Consider the following 25,861-nt stretch of genomic DNA (forward strand, 5'->3'; position numbering starts at 1 on the left):
GCTCAGATTGGCCCGCGCTGGGGGCAGCCCCCGCTTTGCGCGCGCAAGGTCGCCCCCAACCCCTCAGCTCCCACGGTGCGCCTCCCCAGTGCCCCTCGGGGCTGGAGAACTTGATGTCCCTGGGGCAGGTGGTGATGGGGGTCTCAGCAGCTGGGAGGCGGGCGAGGTTTAGTATGGTCAAGGGGCGCTGAGATTTGGTAATTTTCCTTCTGTAAAAAAGTAGCCCTTGGAGATTAAATGGGTTGGTTTGTTGGCCAGCGTGGAAACGCGTGGGCGTCTCACGGACGCGGAGACCCGTGGGAGTTCATGCCCTTGCGGCTCTGGGAAGACAGAGCCTTTGGTTCCCCTCACCCAGCCTCCCCCCTCAAGGTCAGGTTGGAGGCGTAACTGGTTATTCCGATAAAGATCCAGGCTTAATCCCGCAGCAGGCCGACCGTGGCCAGATGCTGGGACTTCGGCGAGCCCTGGCCCCCCAGGGCTGCAGTTCGGTCCTGTCTGCCTTCTCTTGGGTCTGGGGGGGACATCCGATTTGGACAGTAGACCTCCAAAGCTTAGAAACATGATGATGAAGGAGTTCCCTGGGGATCCAGTGGTTGGGACTCTGTGCTTCCAATGCAGGGGGCACGGGTTCCATACCTGGTGGGAGAACTAAGATCCCACATGCTGCGACATGGCCAAAAAAAAAAAAAAAGTTCCCAAGAAATGTGATGATGAAACATAACCTCCACCCATGGGAAAGATGCTCGTCCTGTTCTTATCATGAAGACATACCGTGCTTGCACCAGTCCGGGCGTAAACATGCATGAGCGCATTTTTAAGAAAAAAAAAAAATCTGGTTACTTTTTATTCAGAGGAGCGATTTGGTAATTCAGCGAGCGGTTTCCATGCTTCTGTTCCTCCTCTGTGCCTTAGAGAGGAGAATTGTTGCAGAAAAGGCAGATTTCCTGCCGTGTGCTGCGGTGTGCTGTCAGATTCTCCGCAGAGAAGCAGAAAAGTCTGTCTGTTCCAGGCGGCGGTTTGGAGCTCTGCAGAGTGAAAAACGCATTTTCTGCCAACCCGCTGGGGTCAATATAATGGTAGCATTCAGGAGGGACGTTCGGACACATCGGCCACGGAATGTGCTAGAAAGAGCCCATCTGGGTATTCAGCACTTTGCAGGGAACAAAAAACACCTTTGAGTGAAAGAGGAGGGGCAGAGGAGGAAGCCGGGATGTTATTTCGGGGGAGGGTCCGGGGGTTGGTTGTAAGGTGAGTGGAGTAGAGAAAGAGAAGTCAATATTTCTCCCAGACCCGTTATAAAACCGTCAGCCACCGCCGTCTTCAGGATGAACTCGATTTTGCGACATTTTTTTTTTTTCCCAACCTGGGGTTGGAGGACAGCCATCCGTTCTATTTCTGTTTTCCCACCCTGCACGCATGCCAAAAGTCCCCTCCCCAGCGCCCTGCCTGGTGGAAACTCAGCCTGTCAATGCAGGAGGCTTGGATAATTGCGGGGTGTTTTTTTGATGCCACGCCCAAACCTGACAGCTAGGAGTTTCTCAAAGGTAAGGTGGTGTTGGAATGTGCAGACTTGTCCATGAAGTTTTCAGCCTTTGTGATATTAACATCCACTGGTCTGCCTTTGCACCTGAGATGGAGATTTTATCCAGGCATGATTTTGCACCATCATGCACCGGCCCCTGGGGGCCGGCCTTCGGAGTCATGTGTCTTTGACCTAGAACGTGAGGTTGAGTCTTGGGGTCGCTGGAGAAAGGGGGTCTTCTCTCCGCTGGAGCTGTCTTGTCATCCTGTTAATAGAAGCCATAATCCCTCCCCCTAGCAAAGGGAGAGTCCGGTAGCTCCGTAAAACCCTCTGTGCAGACCCAGCCCTTTCTCTCTCCTCCTGGAGATTTGGAAGCTTTGGACAGTTGCCCATCACTGCTGCCTGGTCCCATTGTAGCCCACCTGCCCCATGCCTCAGCCGTCTGGGTTCCCAGAGACCTCCCAGATGATGGGGTTCTGTCTATAGATAGAGATAGGTGATAGATATAGATAGGTAATAGATGAATGATAAACAGTTGGATAGACAGATGTTAGAAAATGATAGATGGATAGAAAAATGGGTGGATGGGTGGATAGCTAGACAGATATCTTTTGGGCTGCAGACTTGAGTCCTGAGGTTTGCTGTCTTTTAATACTCAGCTCACAGTGGCAATGCCAGGAATTCTCATTCCCTCTTAATCCAGGAAGAAACCCAACAACGTGTAGACAGGAGCTCGTTGGAACGGGCACACTTGGGTGTTTATCCCAGTGGAATGTCAAGGTTAAGATGCCAGCTCCAGGAAAACGGGCGCCAGAAGCTTGGGTCCTGGTGTTCTGTTTGGCGTGACCGTATCTTTGGGCCGTGCTCTGGGGAGGGCACAGCGTCTGGAGGGGAGGACCGTCTGGTCTTTGAGAATTGAGCTCTGTGTGTTCCAGCCGTGGGCTGCGAATTCTAATTTCTGTCGACAGCACGGGAGCCGAGGCCTGGATTTCTTGATCCCATTGTTTTTATCCTGGCAACCAGCTCCTGGGGGCCCCAGACTCACGTTGTTTCAAAGTCCCCGTAAAAGTCAATGTCACGAGTTCACCCTTAGATTCAAAACTGCCATAAATCGGATTGGCCGTCCGAGTTTCTTCCTCTGCTTTGGAGACATTAGGAAACTGAGAGCCTTTTGGTTAATGAGACAATATATTTTCCCTTCTCCCATCTCCTCGGCCTCATATATCCTTGAGTTGAAGTCTTTCCAACAAGTGGGTTGTGTGGAATTGAATTAATGGCTTTGGCCGTTCCTTCTGAGAGCACGGTTCTTTTGAGCTGGGCCGGAGTCCTCATGGTAACTCAGATAATCCAAGCTTTGTTTCCACCTTTTGCTTTGCGTTCGCCCAAGACCCAAATATTTTGGGTGAGTTTTTGAGACTTGAATGCAGAATCAAATAAGGGGTCTGAGCTATGCCCATTTGCCGTGTTGCAGCACCAGGAAGATTTTTAAAAATTGAAGTATCGACGATTTACAATGTTGTGTTGGTTTCAGGTGTACAGCAAAGTGATTCAGTTACACGTATATATCTATATTATTTCGACTCGTTTCCCTTATAGGTTATTACAAGATAATGAATATGGTTCCCTGTGCAATACAAGTAGGACCTCATGTTTCTTTTATATACAGTAGTTTGTGTCTGTTCATCTGAACCAGGGAATTTTAATCGTGCTGTACTTGGCTTTGTCTCCCTCATGTTTAGAGTTTCCTCTTTTCCTGTGTGTGTGTGTGTGTGTGTGTGTGTGTGTGTGTGTGGTTTTTTTTCTTTTTTTTGTGTTGAAGAAGAATTTTTTTTGCTTTATTTTGAAACAAAAGGATGCATGTGAAATGTCCTTGATGCGTATTTTAGAACAGCGAACAGTTATTCAGTTGGAGTCATGAAGCTTGAGAGAGTTGGAGGTGACCGTCAGCCCCGCCGTCCCGTGAGACCCGTCGGAAACATGACCCTGTTGTTTTTGTTCACGTCCACAGTGTCTGACCAGGCGTTTGTCACGCTGGCTACCAATGACGTCTACTGCCAGGGGGCCCTGGTGCTGGGGCAATCATTGCGGGACCACAGGGCCACCAGGAGGCTGGTGGTGCTGGTCACCCCTCAGGTGTCCAACCTGCTCAGGTAAGACTCAGACACACACCTCGTCCTTCCTCCTGAAGAAGCAGGTCCTCCGCGCTGGAGCAGGTCCCAGCCATGGTTCATGGGCCTGGGCCACCGGCTGTCCTGGGGGGCCTCAGACACTTGCACAATGCCCTCCAGTTGTTATTAAAGGAGGAGGCTCTGCCAGGGGTGTGGCCAACTTCAGAATCCACAACACTCTGTGTGGGCACCGTTTCCTGTCTCAACTACGGAAATTCAAATGCCAGTTATTTTGGGGGGGAGTGGGCAACTTTGAGAAGCAACTGTCCTAAGCTAAGTTAAAGATTCTTTTTTTACGTTTTTATTGAAATATAGTTGAATTACAATGTTGTATTATTTTCAGGTGTACAGGAAAGTGATTCAGTTATATGTACATACATATATATTCTTTTTCAGATTGTTTTCCCTTATAGATTATTACAGGATATTGAGTAGAGTTCCCTGTGCTCTATAGTAGGTCCTTGTTGGTTATCTGTTTTATACATAGTAGTGTGTATCTCTTAATCCCCAATTCCCAATATATCCCTCCCCCCTTTCTCCTTTGGTAACCATAAGTTTGTTTTCCATGTCTGTTAGTCTGTTCCTGTTTTGTAAATAAGCTCATTTGTATCGTATTTTAGATTCCACGTGTAAGTGCTATCGTATGATATGTGTCTTTCTCTGACGTACTTCACTTAGTATGATCATCTCTGGGTCCATCCATGTTGCTGCAAATAGCATCCTTTCATCCTTTGTTATGGCTGAGTAGTATTCCATTGTATACACGTACCACATCTTCTTTATCCATTCATCTGTCGATGGACATTTAGGTAACTTCCATGTCTTCACTGCTGTGAACCGTGCTGCTGTGAACATTGGGGTGCATGTTTCTTTTTGAATTAGAGGTTTTTCCGGATATATGCCCAGGAGTGGGATTGCTGGATCCTAAGGTAGCTCTATTTTTAGTTTTGTAAGAAACCTCCACACTGTTTTTTCCACAGTGGCTGGATGCAACTTAAATTTTAAACTTAAATACTACATAGAACACTTTGCTGATAAAATTGAAAGTAGTAAATACTTGATCCTTCTAGGGAAATTCAGATGATCCACATTGACACCAGAAGAAGTGAAACCCTTCTGCTGACCAGTAACAATGGGAGACATAGAGAATGTTATTCAAAGGCTTATCTGGGGGGAAGGACCTGGGCCTGGGCAATTGTAAGGGATGGTCTGTAAAACTGGGCACAATAAATTAATTTCCATGCAAAAAGAACTATCTGAGAGCCTAGGGGGAAAAAAATGTTCATTTATTTTAAGACACTGTGCTAATCTTGATATGGAAACTTGATTTACAGCTTTGATTGTGTTTCCATATAGATGAGAAAAGCCCCCAATACAGATCATCAACAAGGCAGCTCTAGCCATGGAATAAAGAAATAAATGATGCTGGATAAACAACAGGGTCCTACTGTATAGAACAGGGAACTATATTCAGTACCCTGTGATGAACCATCATGGAAAAGAATATGAAAAAGAATGTATGCGTATGTATAACTGTGTCACTGCTATACAGCAGAAACTAACACAACATTGTAAATCGACTGTACTTCAATAAAATAAAAAAGACAAAGAAGGAAATGATGCTTGCTGTAAGAAAGCAAAGATAGTTCATTGTATAAAAATCTATCATTGTAATTCATCACATCACTGTATCAGAGAAAGGCAATGATGTGATCCTTTTATGTAAAAGTTGAACACATACCCACATGATTTCCAGATAGATTTTAAAGATAAAGGTAAAATTTAAAGCATAGGAAAATCTTAGAAGTCGAGACATATAGCTTCTCAATCTTGGCATGACTGACATTTGGGGCTGGGTGACCCTCGGATGAGGGGCGTCCTGGGCCCTGTGGGGTACAGAGCAGCGTCCCTGGTCTCCACCCACCAGATGTCAGTAAGACCCCCCACCGCCAACCCTCCTTGCCTTTGTGATAACGAAAAACGTCTCCAGACACTGACATAGATGATTGCTTCATGTGTCTGCCATTTTTAATTACACGAAACAAAGGGTACCAGAACTGCTGTATGTCAGATGTATTTGTGTAAATGTAAAAGGTAAAACAAGCCAATTAGGGAGCCCATTTACAAAATTTATAACGAGGAGGGGGTGTTGTCCATAGAATAATGAAAGAACTCTTCCAAATGATAAGCAGAGATGGATGGATGGATACAATCAGGGTAGACGGCATGACCAAGTGATACGTACTCTGCCTTCACAGACATTAAAGTCATGTCACATCCAACAGCTCAGTGATATTTATGACCCGTCAGGCTGGCAAATGTCTTTTTAAACGTCGGTGTTTTGGGGGGGGGGGGGCGGGCACAGACCTTAGTCATTGACATTAAGTGATGTCATTAGTCTTTAGCCAAATGGGCTGTCACCCATTCTCCCCAAAGTGTTTCAAATGAATGGATGCTCAAGGTGTATTTCTTCTTGTCTAAGATGATTCCTTCAGGCCCCAAAGAGAAAGAAAAGAGAAGAAAATACATCTGTGTGCAGCGGACGTTTCCCTGTGCCCGGGCCACTGGGTCTTCAGAGTCAGACCAAGGGCTGCAGTGGACCCAGCGTTGGGAACGGTGACCCTGGGGGTAGCCATGCATCCTTGGGGGGACCTCTGTGCGGTCCCATCATCGTCTCCTGAATCACGGTGTGCGTGGAACAGTTACATAGAACTGATAAAGCCAAAAAACAGACATGATTCTCTGCTAGATTCCTATCTCCTCAGCTGTCCAAAGCTGTCAGCATTTTTTTTCAGTCTTTCTGTCTACTCAAGATGAACTTTAAAATACTCAGAGACAGTGTCACAGAAATACTGGGAAAGGTTCACGGATGCAGACCTAGTTGCACTGTTATAGAACCGGTTATGTATTGTGCGGTCATTGGTAGGGTTGAGGAACGGTGCTCTATGATGCATCAGGGCAGTAGGACATAAACAGTGACCTGCGACTCCAAATGACCAGGGGGTGGTGTTCAGGAGACTGCCATTCCTCCAGGCTGTGTGGTACATCCGTGGTTGGGGTAGTCTTTCTGCAGGGAAAGGGACCCAGTAGCATATGCTCGTAGGTTCACACAAATTGCATTCTTGAAACTTAATTCTCCCTCCAGGAATTTAAGTTAAAGAAGCGAGCAGAGCTGAACAAAAGCCTATAAGGAGTAACGTAGAGTGACATTTCTTAGCCCTCTACCTCCCTCTTTATACAATCATGAGGATGCCATAAATTCCATAAATAACTGGGTAAAAAGCAGGAGGAAATTGGTGATGACGTGGTATTTTCTTAGTGAGAGAGTTACTTTGAATACTGTGCAACGTGAAAGCACAAATGTAGAGTAGAAGTGGAAAAGCTACTAAAGAATAGAAAAGATAGACCCAGAAGCTCCAACACCTGTCTAAGACTGGGAGTTTCAGAAAGGACAGAAGTGGAGAGAATGGATTCAAGGAAATATTTCAGCTCTGAGGAAGGATTTTAGATTGTGGGTGTTCCCTGAGCGTTGAGAAGAATGAATGAGGGAAACGCAAGTGTTGATACAGAAGGTACCATTTCAGAGCACAAAGAATGAAGAAAAAGTACTAAATGCATTTCAGGTCTCAGCCTGGTTGAGACAGCTGATGCCTCAAAGCTCTTAGACTAACTAATTTTGAAATGAAATTTCTGTATTCAGCTAAATGCAATTTGAAAGCAAAACCAAGGTGTTTCAAATATGCAGAAGCTCAACAGTTTTACCCCTCAAGGACCTTTGAGAAAAAATTACTTGAGGATATACTCAAGCACAATGAAATGTGAATCCAAGAAAGAAGAAATAGAATATAAGAAGCAGTGCAAACAAATGAGTAACATTGAGAGTTAATTGGGAATGCATTGGTGAATAATTATGAAAATAATCTGGAATTAACATTCCCCATGGGAGGTGGTTGGGGGATAAAAGAGGAGGGAGACAGGTGAACATACGCTAATGTTCCTGTCTTGTCTGGGGTGAAGTTATAGTTGATAACTATCATTATATTTGATAGAAAATAGTAAGGTTAAATAGATGCGTTGAGAGTTTAAGGGTGGCAACCACCAGAGGACTAGAAAGGGTATATACAAAAAACACAAGGGAGAGAAAAAAATCTAAACCAAGCAATGAAAAGTAGGAAAGAATTACAAAGAAGAAAGTACCTTTTTCAGTGCATGGTATTATGGAGTATGTGATGTCTTGCTACTGGTGACATTAACCTTGGTCTCCTTTGGGGTATCTCTACTGTAAAATCATTATTTTTGTCTTTGTAATTGATAAATATCTTGGGAGAGGTACTTTTAGACTATGAAAACATGCTGTTTCTCCTCAAAACCTTTACTCATTGCTTTTAGGGTTCATCAGTGAATTTTGTCTGCAACAGTTATCCCTGTGATGTTCATCTAATGGTGATTTTTCTCTTTCCCTCATTCCTTCTACATTTATTACTTGGAATTCTTCTGTGAGGAAGAGCTACCCCTTTTACCCCATTTACTTATGTATTCAGTTGTGATATCAGTATGGATCCGTGAATATTCATTTTATGCTTTAGGTTTGTTTTTGTTTTCTTGCCCAAATTGCGCCAGCTTTGGCTACTGGGAGCTCCTCCTGATTGACTTCCTGTATCCTTTTGACATGCCCCCATCCTTTTTCTAGCACTTTCTTAATTTTCTGTCATCGCGAAGATATTCCAGGCAATGATGAAGTAGAACTTAAGCAAAAAAAATTTTTAATGGAACAGAGGCACATTTCATTTTGATGAAATGTACATTCTTTCAAAAATTGAGTCTCAAACTTGTATGCAACGAACAGTGTAGGTTTTGAATAAGTAAAGTAAAAACTGATGGAGATCTTCTGTTGGTTTCTACCTACTCAGCCTTCCCTTGTCACTGCCCATGCCCTTTGGAAAGAGAAAGTACCTTCCTAAGAGATGGCCCGAATCAGTCTATGTTAAGATGGTTTAATACGTCTCGCTTTTTACGTTTGCCTAAGTTTTAAGCATGAATGAAACGTGGGCAAAGCCACGAGACCCACATGGGGAAAATAAAACCTGATATGAAGACTGCAGCAGCAAGGGACAGCATGTCTCATGTTAGATGGTAGGCTGTTTTCCTAGGATTTGGCATTTCTTTTCCAGGGTGGTCCTCTCGAGGGTGTTTGATGAGGTCATCGAGGTGAACCTGATAGACAGTGTAGACTACATCCACCTGGCCTTTCTGAAGAGACCTGAGCTTGGAGTCACCCTCACCAAGCTTCACTGTTGGACACTCACCCATTATAGCAAGTGCGTCTTCCTGGATGCAGATACCCTGGTGAGTACAAGGGAGGGTAAGGACCAGACCCTCCACTTGTTGAGGAACCCCCGACAAAGACCATGCCCCTCCCTCCTTAAGCAAGCTGCTAGCTCGTGCTGGTGGATCCCCACCAGGTAACGTCCATCACTATCACCAACATCATTTAGTCGATCAACATCAGATAGAACACACCTACTGCAGTAGACCCTGCTGAGTACACTGGGGTACTTGAAGGCATGTTCATTCCCTAGGAAGGGTTTGTAATCACATCATTTCATCTACACAAAGTAAAATATTGGAGAAATATTCTTCGTTGATTGTACCGTGAATTATAGAGTCCTGAAGGGACTGGTACACCTGGTGTCTTAAGCTGTGGCATCCCCCATTGTCATTTGGGGTAGTTACCTTTGGTGTAGGAGCCCAGGATGGGCACTTTCATAAACAGCCATTGGAAAGTTGAAATGTAAAATGAGGTTGGAGTGTCAAGAGGTACATTTGAGGTTGTCTTGGTTGTGCAAAAGCAGCTCTGTAGGAAAACAGGGGTGCAGAGGAAAATAATAAGTGCATAATCAGAGTAGTTTCTTTCCCAAACAGCACAATTCAGAAAGCCAGTAGGTGTTGGAGAGAACTGCTGTTGGTGGTCAAGCTCTCGAAGACAGTGGATTATACGAAAGTGACTTGCAAACTTCTGTGTTTATGGATTTCGAGTCCTGTAGGTCACATTTGCTAGATGAAAGAGAATATATACAATTAGGAGCATTCCTTGGAGGATCTTAAGAACCTCGAGATGATAATTGCATTTCAGTGACGGTGTTACTTCAAACCCTTGAAATAAACCAGGGAGCAATCTTACACACACACTCTTGTCTTCTGAACATAAGTCTAAAAGAAGAGAGTCAGTCAAAAAATTGGGTATAAGTTTCCCATCTCTGAACGTTGTCTGGCCCATTGTGAAGTTTCTGTTGCATTTCTCACTTGTGCCCCAGAGGTTAAGAGAAGTGTCGCTATCCCTGAGTCCAAGCTTGTACCGCTCACCACACGAGACAGGCCAGTAAATCGAGAGCAAGGAATAATGACTTTATTCGGAAAGCCAGCAGACCGGGAAGAGGGTGGACTCGTGTCCCAAAGACCCATCTTCCCTGAGTTAGAATTCAAGCTTCTTTTATCCTAAAAGGGGAGGGGGTAAAGTCCTGCTTCCGGTTAGAATTTCTTCCTTCTTGCAGTCATTCACAGGTGGGCCTGATGAGGCTTTCCTGTGAGCGAAACAGAGGTATTTTAGCTTAACACTCATTGCACCAGAGGCAGGGTTCCCGGAGATGGGCCATTATCTATTGTTTAAGCTTATGGGCAACATTCCTTTGGTGAATCACAACTTGTAGCAAAAGCAATAGAATGCAAAGGTTAAAGTAAAAGAAACAGGTCCAATACGGAGTCAGATTGGTTCTTCCCCATGAGAGCGTACGGGTCCCCCATGCTCTATTGTTCCAGGTGCTGTCCAATATCGATGAGCTCTTCAATAGGACAGAGTTTTCTGCGGCCCCGGATCCCGGATGGCCGGATTGCTTCAATAGCGGGGTATTTGTCTTCCAACCTTCCCTGGAGACGCATGGCCTCTTGCTGCAGCATGCCACCGACCACGGCAGCTTTGACGGTAGGTGAAGGGCAGCTGGACATTTGTGGAAGAGAATGGGGCCTGTACCCATCCTTCTGCCCCACCGGCACCTAGCCCCACCACCCCGTATCTGTGAGCGGCAAATTAAAGATGGGGATGGAAGAACAAGTCCAGAAAGAGATGAAGATGTAAGTAAGTAAATACACGGTAGAGAGAACCGTTGAAAATATCTTCGATGGGTAGAAGGAAGAACTCCCCAGTCCTGATCACATAGGATGGGTAGACAGCCTTTCTTTAAAGGGCCCGATAGGGGACTTCCCTGGTGGTCTAGTGGTTAGGACTCCGCACTTCCACTTCAGGGGGCAAGGGTCCCATCCCTGGTTGGGGAACTAAGATCCCGCAAACCTCGCTGCACAGCCAAAATAAAATAAAAAAGGACCAGATAATTAATGTTTTCAGCATCGTGGGGCATACTATCTCTGTGACAGATATTTATCCCTGTAGTTGTAGAGTGAAATCAGTCATTGACAGGACTTACATGAGCGTGGATGTGTTCCAGTAAAACTTTATTTACAGAAATGGGTGCAAGCCTTCGTTGGCCACCCCTGATATAGAATAAAGGGGAGAATTAACTGAAACCAGACACTTGCCTGAACAGGCATTAGTAGATGGGGAAAATACTAGAATTTTTGTAACGTGAAAGAAAATGCTAGACTATTGAAAAATTGGAATCTAGATTGGTGCAGCCACTGTGGAAAACAGGGTGGAGCGTCCTCAGAAAACTAAAACTAGAACTGCCATATGATCTAGCAATTCCACTTCTGGGCATATATCCAAAAAAAACCAGAAACGCTAATTTGTAAAGACACGTGCACCCCAGTGTTCATAGCAACACTATTTACAGTAGTCAAGCTATTGAAGCAACATCAGTGTCCACAGATGAATGGATAAAAAACATGTGGCATATACACAATGGAATATTACTCAGCCATGAAAAAGAACGAAATATTGCCGTTTGCAGCAACATGGATGGAGTTGGAGGGCATGATGCTAAATGAAATAAGTCAGACAGAGAAAGACAAATACTGTATGCTGTATGGTATCACTTATATGTAGATCTAAAAAATACAACAAACTAGTGAATATAGCAAAAAAGAAGCAGACTCACAAATACAGAGAACAAATGAGTGGTTATCAGTGGTGATGGGGGGGGCAAAATAGGGATAGAGGATTAAGAGGTACAAACTATTAGGTATCAAATAAGCTACAGGGATATATTGTACAACACTGGGAACAGAGCCAAGATTTTATATTGACTATAAATGGAGTATAATGTCTAAAAAATTGTGAATCACTATATTATACACCTATAACTTACATACTATTGTACAGCAGCTATACCTCAATCAAAAGATAATAATAAACATTGATAGGAAAAAAAAAAATTCCTTCTAGGTAAGGACGAGGTAACAAAGTTGGCAAAAATGGTGGTAAAAGCTGTTGTCGATACCAGATAGAATTCCCTGAGGAGGAGTGGAGAATTTTGGAGACAATGTGCGATTTTATTATTAATTGTTTGCACCATCGGTGGAGAATTCTGGAGAGACTATGCACTTTTTATTTTTATTTCATTTTATTTTCTTTTTTTGGCTGCTTTGGGTCTTAGTTGTGGCACGCAGGATCTTTTGGTTGAGGTGTGGGCTCTTCTTTGTGGCACGTGGGCTTCTCTCTAGTTGTGGCGTTTGGGTTTTTTTTCCCTCTCTCTAATTGTGGTGTGCAGGGTCCAGAGCACATGAGCTGTGTAGTTTGCAGCACACGGGCTCTCTCGTTGAGGTGTGTGAGCTCAGTAGTTGTAGCGCGTGGGCTTAGTTGCCCCATGGCATGTGGGATCTTGGTTCCCGGACAGGGATCATACCCGCATCCCCTGCATTGGAAGGCGGATTCTTTACCACTGGACCACCCGGGAAGTCCCGAGACTATGCGCTTTTTAAATGAATGGTGTGGGTTATCAGTCACTTTTGAGACAACGACCATGTCTTAGTGGGTTGAGAGAGGAAATGTAATTTGTGCGCTGGGATCCCATGTTTGGGATACCAAACATGTCTTGCATTCTCTTGGTGCACTGTACCATTCTTTATTAACTTCTTTGGCTGTTTGGTGCACTGTACCATTCTTTATTAACTTCTTTGGCTGTTTGTTAACTCTCTAGGGGCAGACCAAGGCTTGTTGAACAGTTTCTTCAGTAGCTGGTCCACAGCAGACATCCAGAAACACTTGCCGTTCATTTATAACTTGAGTAGCAACACGGCGTACACCTACAGCCCTGCTTTCAAACAGTAAGTTTCGTGCCAAGCCCAATTCTTCTATACCTGGTCAACCATTCTCTCTCAAAATCTAATATCAGCTTTTGGCATTTTGAAGGAAAAAAAAAAAACAAACCCAGATCATCCTTCTGCTTGCTTATTTATTGCTTTACATGATAGGTAATCAAGGCAGCTAGGCTTCATGAGAGTGGTTCCCAAAGTGTTGCCCAGGGAACCTCCAGGGGTTCCCCATCCCTCTTTCAAGGGTCTTTGAAATCAAAGTGACTTTAAAAAAATTAATTCTAAGATGTCATTTTCCTCTTTTCACTCTTGTTTTCTCATAATTGGACAGTGGGATTTTACAGAAACGCCATGACATGATGTGATAAAAAGCATTGCACTGCATGCAGGTGCAGATGTGAGAAACCAACCGTCTCCTCGTAAAATAGTCAATGTCACTCTTTTTACAAATTTTTAAAAATATACTTATATAGAGAGTTATATTTTATGAAAAGATACGAAAGATTTGACATTTTGTGCATTTCTAAAAAATATAGTTATATTTTATGAAGAGATGAAAGATGTCACTTTTTACACATTTAAAAAATATAGTTATAGTTATTATATTTTTATGAAGAAATACGAAAGATGTCACTTTTTACACATTTAAAAGATATATAGTAATATATAGTTATAGTTATACTTTATGAAAAAATATAAAAGTTATGTTAACGTATAATGGGCCCTTGGTTTTTTAATGAGTTGGTACATGGGTTTTCTAATTTCTCAGTTTTAACTTCTGTTGTGGTGAATATGTACAGATGCAATCCACGTGAACAAACATCTTTTCCTCTGTGATTTGTAAGAATGTCAAGAGGTCCTAGAACCAAAACGTGTGAGATCCACTGCTCTAGGGGACATTGTTATAAGTGAAAATGGAAAATCTGAGAAGATTTTGAGCATGCTTTTTTAATAGGGGCCACACTGCCCACAAGGAGGCAGACACTGGTTTGTGGGGCGTAAAAGAGTCATATCCTTTTTAATGTAGAAAGGACAGCTGTACATACAGAACGTAGATATACAGGGCAAATATGATATTAAAATTTCATAGGAAAGCAATTAAGAAAAAAAATGTTTAAAAAGTTCGAGGTTGGTGGGAGTGGTGATAATGAAAAAAAAAAAGGTCAAGAGGGGAAAATTCACCATCTTGTACAAGAAGCCAGTTTTCTGGTCTGCAGCTTGCATTATCTACTATAAAATCTACTTTTTAAAGTTTTTATCGTTTTCAGGATAAGATGATTTGGGCTACGGTACTGCTCATCTTTCTAAAAAGACTCCTGATTTCTTCTTCCCGTTTTGGGGAACATTCCCCAGTGGGTTATGATTATGTTTCTTGGTCTGTAGAAAATGAAAGGCTGCAAACGTGGATTGATGAAGCAGTTATTTTTACTGCAAGTCAAGGTGGTCGTTAATGACGGGATCGTCCATAACTCGTTGAGATGCATCTTTACGTCCCGCTGTCTGTGTTGAGTCCTGTGGTTGTCACAGGCTCTCTGTGTGTGGTCACTTCCAAGAGGAAGGCAGGATGCTTTGTGTTTCCTCCTCAGATTCGGCTCGAGTGCAAAGGTGGTCCACTTTTTGGGGTCCACGAAGCCTTGGAACTACAAGTACAGTCCCCAGACGGGCTCCGTTTTGGAGGAGGGCTCTGGGCCTGTCAACCAGCATCAGACGTCCTTCCTGAACCTCTGGTGGGGGATTTACCACCGCAGCATTCTGCCTCTTTATGAAAATATCCGGCACGAGGACGAACAGACATCTCCAGGACACACAGTAAGCACACAATTCCCTTGACATCCAAGAGTTCAGACCAGGGATAAACTCTCCGTGATCCACACCTGTGGGTTTTCTTCAAATACACGTTCCTCCCTCTTTTTATGGAGTCTCTTCTCATTTTTTTTTATAAGTGGTTTTATTCTTTTTTTAAATTAATTTATTTTTGGCTGCGTTGGGTCTTCGTTGCTGCGCGCGAGCTTTCTCTAGTTGCGGCGAGCGGGGGCTACTCTTCACTGTGGTGCACGGGCCTCTCATTGCGGTGACTTCTCTTGTTGAGGAGCACGGGCTCTAGGTGCATGCGTTTCTGTAGTTGTGGCACGCGGGCTCAGTAGTTGTGGCTCGCGGGCTCTAGAGCGCAGGCTCAGTAGTTGTGGCTCACGGGCTTAGTTGCTCCGCGGCATGTGGGATCTTCCCAGACCAGGGCTCGAACCCGTGTCCCCTGCATTGGCAGGTGGATTCTTAACCACTGCGCCACCAGGGAAGTCCCTCTTCTGATTTTATGTTTTAGGAAAGACAGATTTAGGATATCTTAAGCGATTATCAAGTTATATTTTTATTTATTTTTAAAATGTCACTTTTTATTCCAAATTCTTTTTTTTTTTTGGCTTACAGGATCTTAGTTCCCTGACCAGGGATTGAACCCACCCCCTCAGCAGTGAAAGTGCAGAGTCCTAACCACTGGACTGCCAGGGAATTCCTAACCAAGTTACATTTAAAAAAAAATCTGTCAAGGCCTACATTAATGAAAGAAAGAAATAAGGTTTTTAAAAAGTTCAACGTTTATAGACATGTTCATTAAAAAAGGACAGAGTTAGAAGATATTAAATAATGTTGATACACACCAGGAAGGGGTCAGGCAAGGAAAAATATGTCATTTCATCGCAAGAAAGAAAGACCATAGTTGGAAGTTAATGACCAGCCAAACTTTAGGTCTTGTGCTAGTTTTCCTTCGTATCCACAGCCTATATTTCATGCAGGAGGGTGCTGAGAGAGGCAGGCAACATTTTTTTTTTTTGGTGCAAAACCATGAATGTTTCATGAGCAGAATTGCTGCTGTGATTTATAGGGCTGATGCATAAATAATTAAATTAGCCACCTTCATCAGGGAAAGAGCCACTCACAGATTAAGTGGCTGAAGATGATTGATTACAAATGTCATTGGAGGGGGCATTTTCCACTTTCCATCCTCGACTGAAGTAGCAATTGGAGGTGGTTTCTGAAGAGGAGTTTTCAGATTGTTGATTGGCACCCATTTGATTTTTTATAACTGTAACCCTACATGCTCTTCATAGTAGAGTTTCTGCAGTGGATTTTTTTTTTTTTTTTTTTTTTTGGCTGCAGCTGGTCTTAGTTGCGGCCTGTGGCATCTTTAGTTGTGGCACTCGGACTTCTTAGATGTGGCATGCGGACTCTTCGTTGCGGCACACATGCAGGATCTAGTTCCCCGCAGGGATCGAACCCGGGCCCCCTTCATTGCGAGCGCGGAATCTTACCCACTGGACCACCAGGGAAGTCCCTCTGCAGTGGACTTAACAGGGAGGCACCTGCCTTGCCAAAGACCTTTTAAAATGAGGTCCCAGGAAATTTTATTTCCTGGTCAGTTTTTGACTAGTGCATGTGTTGGTACAACGGAGTCCAGTGTCCGCAGATGCTTGCGTTGGGATCTTGAAACGAATTCATATTTTAGCGTTTTTACTATGGTTTCTGTTTGGTGCAGCTGGGTGCTGCTTTTCAAGAGAACTAAAGCTTTCTCTGACCGTGGGACACGAGTGATTAGGAGTTTATTCAGATTCTTGATAGGAAGTTGCTGTTCTTTTCTGCAAAGCAGTATGCTAGGTCCTGGGTTGGATATGAAGGAAAATAAGCCAAAGTCAGGTGGTTCTAAGGAGTAAAACGTGGAGAGCAGTCTAGGGACCCTGTGCCTTGGGGTCCTTCCCACCTGGAGCAGTAATGTGAACGCGGATGTTGGCGCTGGGGACCACTGGCCACACAGGGGAGGGGATGGGCAGCGGGAGATGGGCAAAGATGTCAGGAGGACCTTGCTAAGTTGTGAATGCCTTTTCTGCAGGCTCAGCTCGGGGGCGCTGGGGTGCCTTGTTCAAGTTCAGCGCCCACTGCTGAGGGGTCGTGTGCGAATGGTGTGCTCCGCTCCGGGGAGCCCTGTACCAGTTGGGCGGAGGGGCCCCGCCAGCCTTGGCCTGAGAGGACCCTGGTGGTGGTGGAGGAGACCCCCGCTTCGCCTGACGCATGCCCTGCGGAAGATGTAAGTACGTGCTCCTCGCACCGGTGCGACGGGGACACAGACGCTGGTTCCCCCGCGAGATGAAGCAGAGAGGATGTTCCCGGGGAGGGGCAGGGGGGACGCGAGGAACCTGTCTTCAGTTTGCTCTATGGCATCAGGGCCTCCTGAGTGTCTTCAGAGAAAATGGCAACGTTGCACGTCACGGTAAAGCCAATGACAGCCGCGTCCTAATCCCTGGAACCTGGAAATGCTGCCTCATATGGAAACGGGGTCTTTGCAGGCGGGATTGAGTTAAGGACCTTGATGTGGGGACGTGGTCCTGGATTATCCGGGGGGACACAGTGTCGTCACAAGGGTTCTCCTAAGAGGGAGGCGAAAGGCAGCTTGATGAGATGGGATAGAAGCAGACGTGAGACGGGGAGCAATGGGAAGATGCTGATCTGCTGGCTTTGAAGATGTACAGGAGCCAAGCGACACAGGTGCCTCTATGAGCTGGAAAAGGCCAAGAAATGGGTCATTGGCTAGAACCTCCAGAAGGAACTCAGCCTTGCCGAGGACACCTGCCCGGTGAGACCCAGCGTGGACTTCTGACCTCCAGAACTGTTAACATCATCAGTCTGCATTGGTTTTTTTTGTTTTGGTTTTTACACTTCTTGAAGGTTGATTCTTTGCCAGGTGCAGTCCTAAGCACTGCACAGTATACTGTTCCTGTTAAAAAGCACAAGAGCACTATTCTTGTGTCCATTTTTTAAAACTAAATTTTTTTAGAGTATAGTTGCTTTACAATGTTGTGTGAGTTTCTGCTGTACAGCTAAGTGAATCAACTCTACGTATACATGTATCCCCTCTTTTTGGGATTTCCTTCCCATTTAGGTCACCACAGAGCACTGAGTAGAGTTCCCTGTGTCCTACAGTAGGTTCTCATTAGTTATCTATTTTATACATAGTAGTATATGTATGTCAATCCCAATCTCCCAATTTATCCCACCCCGCCTTCCCTCCCCCCACCCCCGGTAACCATAAGTTTGTTCTCTACATCTGTGTCTCTGTTTCTGCTTTGCACATAAGTTCATCTGTATCATTTTTCTAGATTCCACATAGAAGCGATATTATACGATATTTGATTTTCTTTTTCTGACTTCCTTCACTTATTATGATCATCTCTAGGTCCATCCATGTAGCTGCAAATGGCATTTCATTCTTTTTTATGGCTGAGTAATATTCCATTGTGTATATGTACCACATCTTCTTTATCCATTCCTCTGTTGATGGATATTTTAGGCTGCTTCCACGTCCTGGCTACTGTAAACAGTGCTGCAGTGAACATAGGGGTGCATGCGTCTTTTCTAATTATGGTCCTCTCCAGGTTTATGCCCAGGAGTGGGCTTGCTGGGTCATACGGTAGCTCTACTGTTAGTTTTTTGAGGAACCTCCAGACTGTTCTCCACAGTGGCTGCACCAGTTGACGTTCCCACCAACAGTGCAGGAGGGCTCCCTTTTCTCCACATGCTCGCCAGCATTTATTGTTTGCACATTTTTTGATGATGGCGTTGTTTTAAGTCACCTAGTTTGTGGTCCTCTGTCACGGCAACCACAGAAAACTAATAACGTGAAGAACAGATGTTCAGTCTCCTCCAGACACGAGTGGCGTCCCCAGATTTTCAGGTTCAAAGGGCAGTGCTTTCATCCTCCTCCCGGCCACCTGCCAGCAATGCACCTTTGCGTCCTGAGAGGTTGCAGTTAAACCCCCAGCTTGAAGAGGACGTGGGTAGAGTCATGTGGACCCATTTGGTCATTTCTAGTGAGGCTGGATCCGCAGAAATTCTACCCACAGAGACAAAAAATAAAAGCGCACTTTGTTTGCAAAACAATAAGGCTAAATCAGGCTGCTGTTTATCCATCCCCGATTTCTGGGAAATAGGTGGGATGAGTGTCTGGCGATTAAAAAGTTCCCGTTTTAAATCATCACATTCAAAGCCATTTTAAGTCCCTTCGTTGCTCACAATTAACATGAGTTCATTGCTGGGGATGGGTTTGGGGCCTGGATGGAAGGGAAGTTGTCCTTTTATGGGTATTTCGAATAGCTTTGGGAGAGCTGTTTCTTGATGATTATAAACAGTTGATGGATACATTTTAGCAAACGTTTCTGTGGAAGGCACCCTGCACTTTACTATAATGTGGAATCAATTATGTCCAGGCAACTTCCATGCATTAATAATTTTTGAGGGCTTCCCTGGTGGCGCAGTGGTTGAGAATCTGCCTGCCAATGCAGGGGACACGGGTTCGAGCCCTGGTCTGGGAAGATCCCACATGCCGCGGAGCAACTGGGCCCGTGAGCCACACCTACTGAGCCTGCGCGTCTGGAGCCTGTGCTCTGCAACGAGAGGGGCCGCGATAGTGAGAGGCCTGCGCACCACGATGAAGAGTGGCCCCCGCTTGCCACAACTAGAGAAAGCCCTCGCACAGAAACGAAGACCCAACACAGCCAAAAATAAATAAATTACAACAACAACAACAAAACCCCCCAAAAACAAACAAAATAATAATAATAATTTTTGAGCTGCGATTTCATAGCCATCCAAACCAATGGAAAAAGCTCTAGGTTTGGACTGTGGAAGTGGTGGAAAGTGAGCTTTTCCTAGTTGTTTTATTCCTTCTCCTGTACCCCGAGGGCCCCATTGCCTGGCTCTGGCCCCGGGAAGTGCCTTCTGTGAGTTAAATAAAGAGCGTCCGCTGCTTCCAGGAATGTGAACAGTCTTGTCGATCAAGCGATCAAGCTCTTACGTTACGTGGAGAAGCGGCGCCCTGTTCTGCCAGCAGGAGCCGTGCCTGTGATAGGACTTTTAAAATAGAAGTAGAGTTGATTTACAGTATTGTGTTAGTCTCAGGTGTCCGACAGAGTGCGTCAGTTACTTTTTTCAGATTGTATTCCACTATCGGTTATTACAAGATATTGAATCTAATGCCCTGTGCTATACAGTAGGTCCTTTGTGCCGGGATTTTTGAGAAGAGTCCGCATTCCCATTAGATGTTTGACACTTAGACTCTGTGGAGTATCTCTCAGAAAACTCTTTCCAACTGTGATGGTTACTTTTAGGGGTCAGGTTGACCAGAGAAAGGGCTGCCCAGATGGGTGGTGAAACACATTGTTTCAGGGTGTGTTTCTGGAAGAGATTAGCATTTAAGAAAGTCTCTATTGATTGACTATCTTATGTTGAGCATGTGTCTCAAAGTGAGAAGGTCATTGCCCTTCGATAAGGGAGGGGTGCTTTTTTGCAGTGTGTGCGTGTATATTTCACTATTTTACACTCCCAGGCCGTCTTTGCAATTAATTTTGCAGCATTGCTGCCACCTACTGGCCATCCATTGAATGATTCACTCTGGGTTCTTTATTTTGGGGATTTGGAACCAGTCCAAAAAAACCAAAAAGGTTATTTTCATAAATTCCTGTAACTGCAGAAGAGCCGGGTGTCTGGATCTGGGATCCTTATTCCAAATAATAGCCTTTGTATGTCTAGTCATGGCAGTGTCGAGGAGTAGGTCTCTGCTTTCAAAAGTTGAATATCTCATTTATTTCCCATATAAAGGCATGTGTTAGATCAATATTTTTGCAACTTGTTATCTTCTCAGCCAAGTGTCCTATCCTACAGCCTCTTGGGTTAGGAAATGCAGTTAGTGGAAAGATTAGGGATGCCTTTCCTTTTTTTTTTGAGGTTATTGGTGGTTTTTGCTATGGTTAATTTCTAAATGATATCCTTGGATGAAAAGAAGTACCTAGTTTAGACCAATGTGTTAATGTTTCCTGTATGAGTAGTGGGTTTTGTTTACCTTTTAGGAAATCTGTCTCTAAATCAGGGTCATAAAGCTAATCACCTCTAACATCTTACGGATTTTTTATTCTTTTTACTTTTTACATTAAAGTATATAATTGATCTGGAATTGATGTTACGTGATGAGTGAGTTTGGGGTCCACATACATCGCTGTTATGTGTGGATCTATAATGAACTCAGCATGGTTTGCAGTCAAAAGTATTACATCTCCACTGCTTTGTCATGTCTTCTTGGCCATCAGTCAGATACTCACACATTAGGTGGATCTATTTTTGGAGTCTCTAATCCTTTGGGTTTTTTTCCCCCCCTTGGGAAATGGTATATATGTATATTTTTTAAATTGAAGTATAGTTGATTTACAATGTTGGGTTGGTTTCAGGTGTACAACGAAGTGATTCAGTCATATATATATGTATATGTATATATATATATATATATATATATATATACATATATATACTTTTTCAGATTCATTTGCATTATAGGTTATTATAAGATAATGAATATAGCTTCCTGTGCTAAACAGTAGGTCCTTGTTTATCTATTTTATATATAGTAATGTGCGTCTGCTAATCCCAAACTCTTAATTTATTCCCACCCCTTCCCCTTTGGTAACCATACGTTTGTTTTCTATGTCTGTGAGTCTGTTTCTGTTTTGTAAGTAAGTTCATTTGTACCGTTTTTTTAGATTCTGCATATAAGTGATGTCATATGGTATTTGTCTTTCTCTGTCTGACTTACTTCACTCAGTATGACAATCTCTAGTTGCATCCATGTTGCTGCAAATGGCGTTATTTCATTCTTTTTTATGGCTGAGTAATATTCCATTGTATATATATGTACCACGTCTTCTTTATCCATTCATCTGTCGATGGACAGTTAGGCTGCTTCCATGTCTTGTAAATAGTGCTGCTATGAACATGGGGGTGCATGTGTCTTTTCAAATTAGAGTTTTCATCTTTTCCAGATACATGCCCAGGAGTGGAATTGCTGGATCATATGGTAACTCTTTAGTTTTTTAAGGAATCTCCATCCTCTTCTCCGTAGTGGCTGCACCAATTTACATTCCCATCAAGGGTATTCAATTCCTACCTGGCAGTTACCTTACAATGACACTCGGAAGACTTTTCAAAATCTTCTGACTTCCATTATTTCTCCAAGAATTCATCTTCCAGTCTTATGTTTATACATTTGAAGGTCATATGTCTTTTTGGTCTGGCTGCTTTTAACATCTTTCTATTAGGCTCTGGTTTTTATCATAATGACTTATTTATTATCATTTGAATTTACCCTATTTGGGTTTGTAGCACTTCCTGAAACTGTATTCCTCTTGCCCATTCTTTCTCTGTCTCTGTCTCTCTCCTCCTCCCACTTCCCTATCTTTCTGTGATTCCAGTGACATCTACAGTAGGAATTTCATCACATCCCATGTATCTGTGACACACTTCTCCCATCTGTCTTCCCATGCTTCCGTCTACTGGCCTATTTTCCAGGTAACCAGTCTTCTCTTTGGCTGTGTCTAATCAGCTGTTAAACCCACATCCTGCACGCTTTATTTCAATTATCGTGTTTTTAGTCCACATAAACGCCAAATGTTTACGAGGGGGTTTTCAGTACTCCCTTGAAACTCTCCAACTTGTCCCATCATTTAAAGTATTTTCCACATTCCGTTACAGTCTATGTGCCATCCATCATACATCTGCATTTCACGTGGATCTGATTTTGTGCTTTGATTTTGTTTTCTCTTGATTTTCACTCCTTTGGTCTTGTCTCGCTGCATGCCGGTTAATTTTTGATTGACTGCAAGACATTGTGTATGGAAAAATGGCAGGGATCCTCTGAGGCTCTGAATCACAGTATCATCCAGAGAACATTTCTTATGTGTTGTTTTTCTTTTTTCAGCAGGAAGTCTTCATAGAGATGGTTTGCCCACATGCTATTAGAGGTTGAGTTGGAGTGAAATTGGGTTTTGGTGTTTGTGAGGGTTGGTCTTTTTCTGGTTCTCTTTTCAGTGGAGTCCTAAATGAAAGCTTGTGTTTAGAGTGTCCCTCTTGTTGGTCTAGAATTTTAAGTTGCTTTTGGCAGGGGGTTTACTGGGAGACAAGTAGCTTCACCCATTGATGAAAGTGGAAAAATCCCTCTTCGGTTCTTGAATAGATTTGTATATTTACATTTTTTAGTTTTCACCACCTCTTTCAGTCATAACTTTCACAAGATGATCGCCCGTGATGCAAAGGAGTGTGTCTTCGTTATTTGTTCTAAATTTATCTGCTCGGGTCGTGTATGTGAGCATTCTGTATCTATCTGTTGGCGTTCGATTCCCTGCGCAGTCTGGCTGTATGATGTTCTCTTTCTGCTTTCATCTTTCTGGGCTGAGAGTCATTTGATTCTCAAGCTACTTTCCACCCTTCAGCTGCTCTGTCTTCTTTGACCTAAGAATCCTCTGAATTGTTTCCAATCTGAGAGTCTCTCTTTTCAAGGTGACCCAAGCTTCCAGCAGCTAGTTGGGGGTATGCATCAGTGAAATACTGATCATCTAAGGAGAAAAATAAATGCCATTTGCAAAAGTCACATTTTACGTAGGTGTGTTCATAAGCCTGCCAACCATTGGCTGAAAGGCTGGCATTGCACCATCATCTTATGAAATTCTTGTCTTTGGATTCTCTCCTGGCTTTCTGCACATGTGAAGAAAGACGTCCCTATTTGTGGCTAGGAAGAGTAAGGGGAATATTTATTATTACTGTTTCAGTTTATATTTTAGTTGTTAACGTTCATTGTTTTTTTTTTCTCTTTGTTTTATTGAAGTATAGTTGATTTACAATGTTGTGTTAGTTTCAAGTGTACAGCAATTAAACATATATATGTACATATATATATATTCTTTTTCATATTTTTTTCCATTATAGCTTATTACAAGATATTGAATATAGTTCCCTCTGCTATACAGTAAATCCTTGTTGTTTACCTATTTTATATATAGTAGTTTGCATCTATGTCTAGGGGTCTTGTTCAGAAATTTGTATCTACGTCTAGGGGTCTTGTTCAGAAATGTTAGCATGAGTTGACATAACTTCTCTTCCTGCTTAAATTTGTAAGAGTCTAACACATCTGCAGAAGACGAACAGAAAAGTTGTATTATTAGTTCATCCTTTCTTATCAAATAAATAATCCTGAGTTAAATCTCTTCCAAGGAAGGATAAAATTTCATGATGGTCCACGTGGAATTTATTTATGTGTTCTTTCTTGCGAGAAATTAAGCTGACAGAATTGACATTTTCCCTAATCCAGTTCAACTAATCTTTCTGAGATTACTCAAATCTTTTGGCACTTAACCGTTTGCCAGGCTAACTGCTTCGTTTGTCCGTTACATCAAATGTCTGTGCTGTGTATGATTAAAGAACTTGAGTTTCAGAGACAGTAAGTAATTTATCCAGATTTTTTTTTTAATGGGTGTTAGGATTCAAACTAGAAAATTCCACTACCCAACCCTGATTGGATAAGGAAATTATTTATTTTTATGGTATTTATTATTTGTAGATAGTGCAATTATCTCATTCGTCATTTTTTTCTCCCTAATGGTTGTTATGGTGTTTTGTACACCGGGGAGACTTAGGATATCTGCATTAATGATGTGGATCGAATAGGGCTCATAGAGGGCTTGGTGGTCAGAGAGGTGTGAATTCAAATCCCCCCTCTCTCACTTGCTACATCTGGCATGTTTAACAAGTACCTCTGTCTGAAAGTTCAGCTTTTCCTCAGTAAGAGAAGGGATCAAGCTCTCTACGTCATAGGGTTGTTGTGAGATTAAAAGGAATAATGCATAACAAGTTTATGAGTATAATTTAGGAAGCAGTGTTGAACACCTAATAAAAAGGAGCTGTTATTATCCTGGCCTTTCATGTTTTGGATAAAGTTATCATTTTATTTTCTACTGTAACTATTAGAACTTAATTTTATTTTTGGCTTTCACGTACATAATCAACATCAGGAAGAATGAACCCATATTTTTTGCTTTTATTTATTTTTTTAATATTTTATTGAAGCATAGTTGATTTCCAGCATTGTGTTAATTTCTGCTGTACAGCCAAGTGATTGTTATACATGTATCTATACTTTTTCATATTCTTTTCCATGATGGTTTATCACAGGATATTGAATATAGTTCCCTGTGCTCTACAGTAGGACCTTGTCATTTATCCATCCTATATATATAATAGTTTGCATCTCCTGATCAATCCCTCCCCCCCCAACCTTGGCAACCACCAGTCTGTTCTCTATATCTGTGACCCTGTTTCTGTTTTGTAGATAAGTTCATTAGTGTCAAATTGTAGATTCCACATATAAGTGATATCATGCGATATTTGTCTTTCTCTGTCTGACTTCACTTAGTATGATCATCTCTAGGTCCATCCATGTTGCTGCAAATGGCATGATTTTGTTCTTTTTTATGAGCCTGTATTTTAATTTTCACTTTCAAGTTGATGAGATAGAAAAAGCAAAACTAAAAAAGAGCAGCTTTATGAATACACTGTTATCTTCTGCATTAAAAAAGTTTTTACTGAATTTCACCAAAAATGTACTTTTGTGCACTTTTTACTGCCAACTTACTTCAGTTTCCTAATGTCCTCCTTTACCTCTGCCTCAGGACATTTGCACGTGCGTGCTGTCCTGCTTTTCTCACCATTGTCTCTTTCTCACCACATCTCCTGCTCATCTTTCAAACTTCGTTCCAGATGTCACTCCTTCAGGGGTCCTTACCCCTCCTGACGAGGTCAGTCTGACCTTGATAAACCTGCCCTTGATCCTCTGTCGTTTTCCTTTGCAGAATTTTACAGGATTGTCATCTTATAGTTGTTATTTGTGGAACGTTCATCTCTCTCCTTAGACAGTAAGCTGCATGAGGGTGGCCCACTCTTTGGTCTTCCTACTTCGCTCTCTGTGAATATCCCTTGGACGCATACATAGGTGCCTCAGTTAACACAGGGATGACCTGCCCTTTCTCCAAAACGGGAAAGCTGGTAC

General features: G+C 43.0%; 1 protein-coding gene across 5 annotated transcripts in view; it reads left to right on the forward strand.

The window, feature by feature from the left end:
• GYG2 (glycogenin 2) overlaps positions 1-25,861 on the forward strand; it is a 31,934-nt gene that overhangs the window by 532 nt on the left and 5,541 nt on the right. For 3 of the 5 annotated variants that reach the window (XM_057538389.1, XM_007173835.2, XM_007173836.2), the window contains 6 exons: positions 3,531-3,672; positions 8,862-9,036; positions 10,507-10,669; positions 12,840-12,966; positions 14,541-14,763; positions 16,835-17,029. In XM_057538389.1, the coding sequence (XP_057394372.1) occupies positions 3,531-3,672; positions 8,862-9,036; positions 10,507-10,669; positions 12,840-12,966; positions 14,541-14,763; positions 16,835-17,029 (1,025 nt within the window). Of the gene's footprint in view, positions 1-3,530; positions 3,673-8,861; positions 9,037-10,506; positions 10,670-12,839; positions 12,967-14,540; positions 14,764-16,834; positions 17,030-17,166; positions 19,315-25,861 lie in introns of those variants that run through there. The other 2 variants (XM_007173838.2, XM_057538390.1) reach the window with 2 other exon arrangements.

The sequence above is a fragment of the Balaenoptera acutorostrata genome, chromosome X (assembly GCF_949987535.1).
Source record: "Balaenoptera acutorostrata chromosome X, mBalAcu1.1, whole genome shotgun sequence".
Taxonomy (NCBI): Eukaryota; Metazoa; Chordata; class Mammalia; order Artiodactyla; family Balaenopteridae; genus Balaenoptera; species Balaenoptera acutorostrata.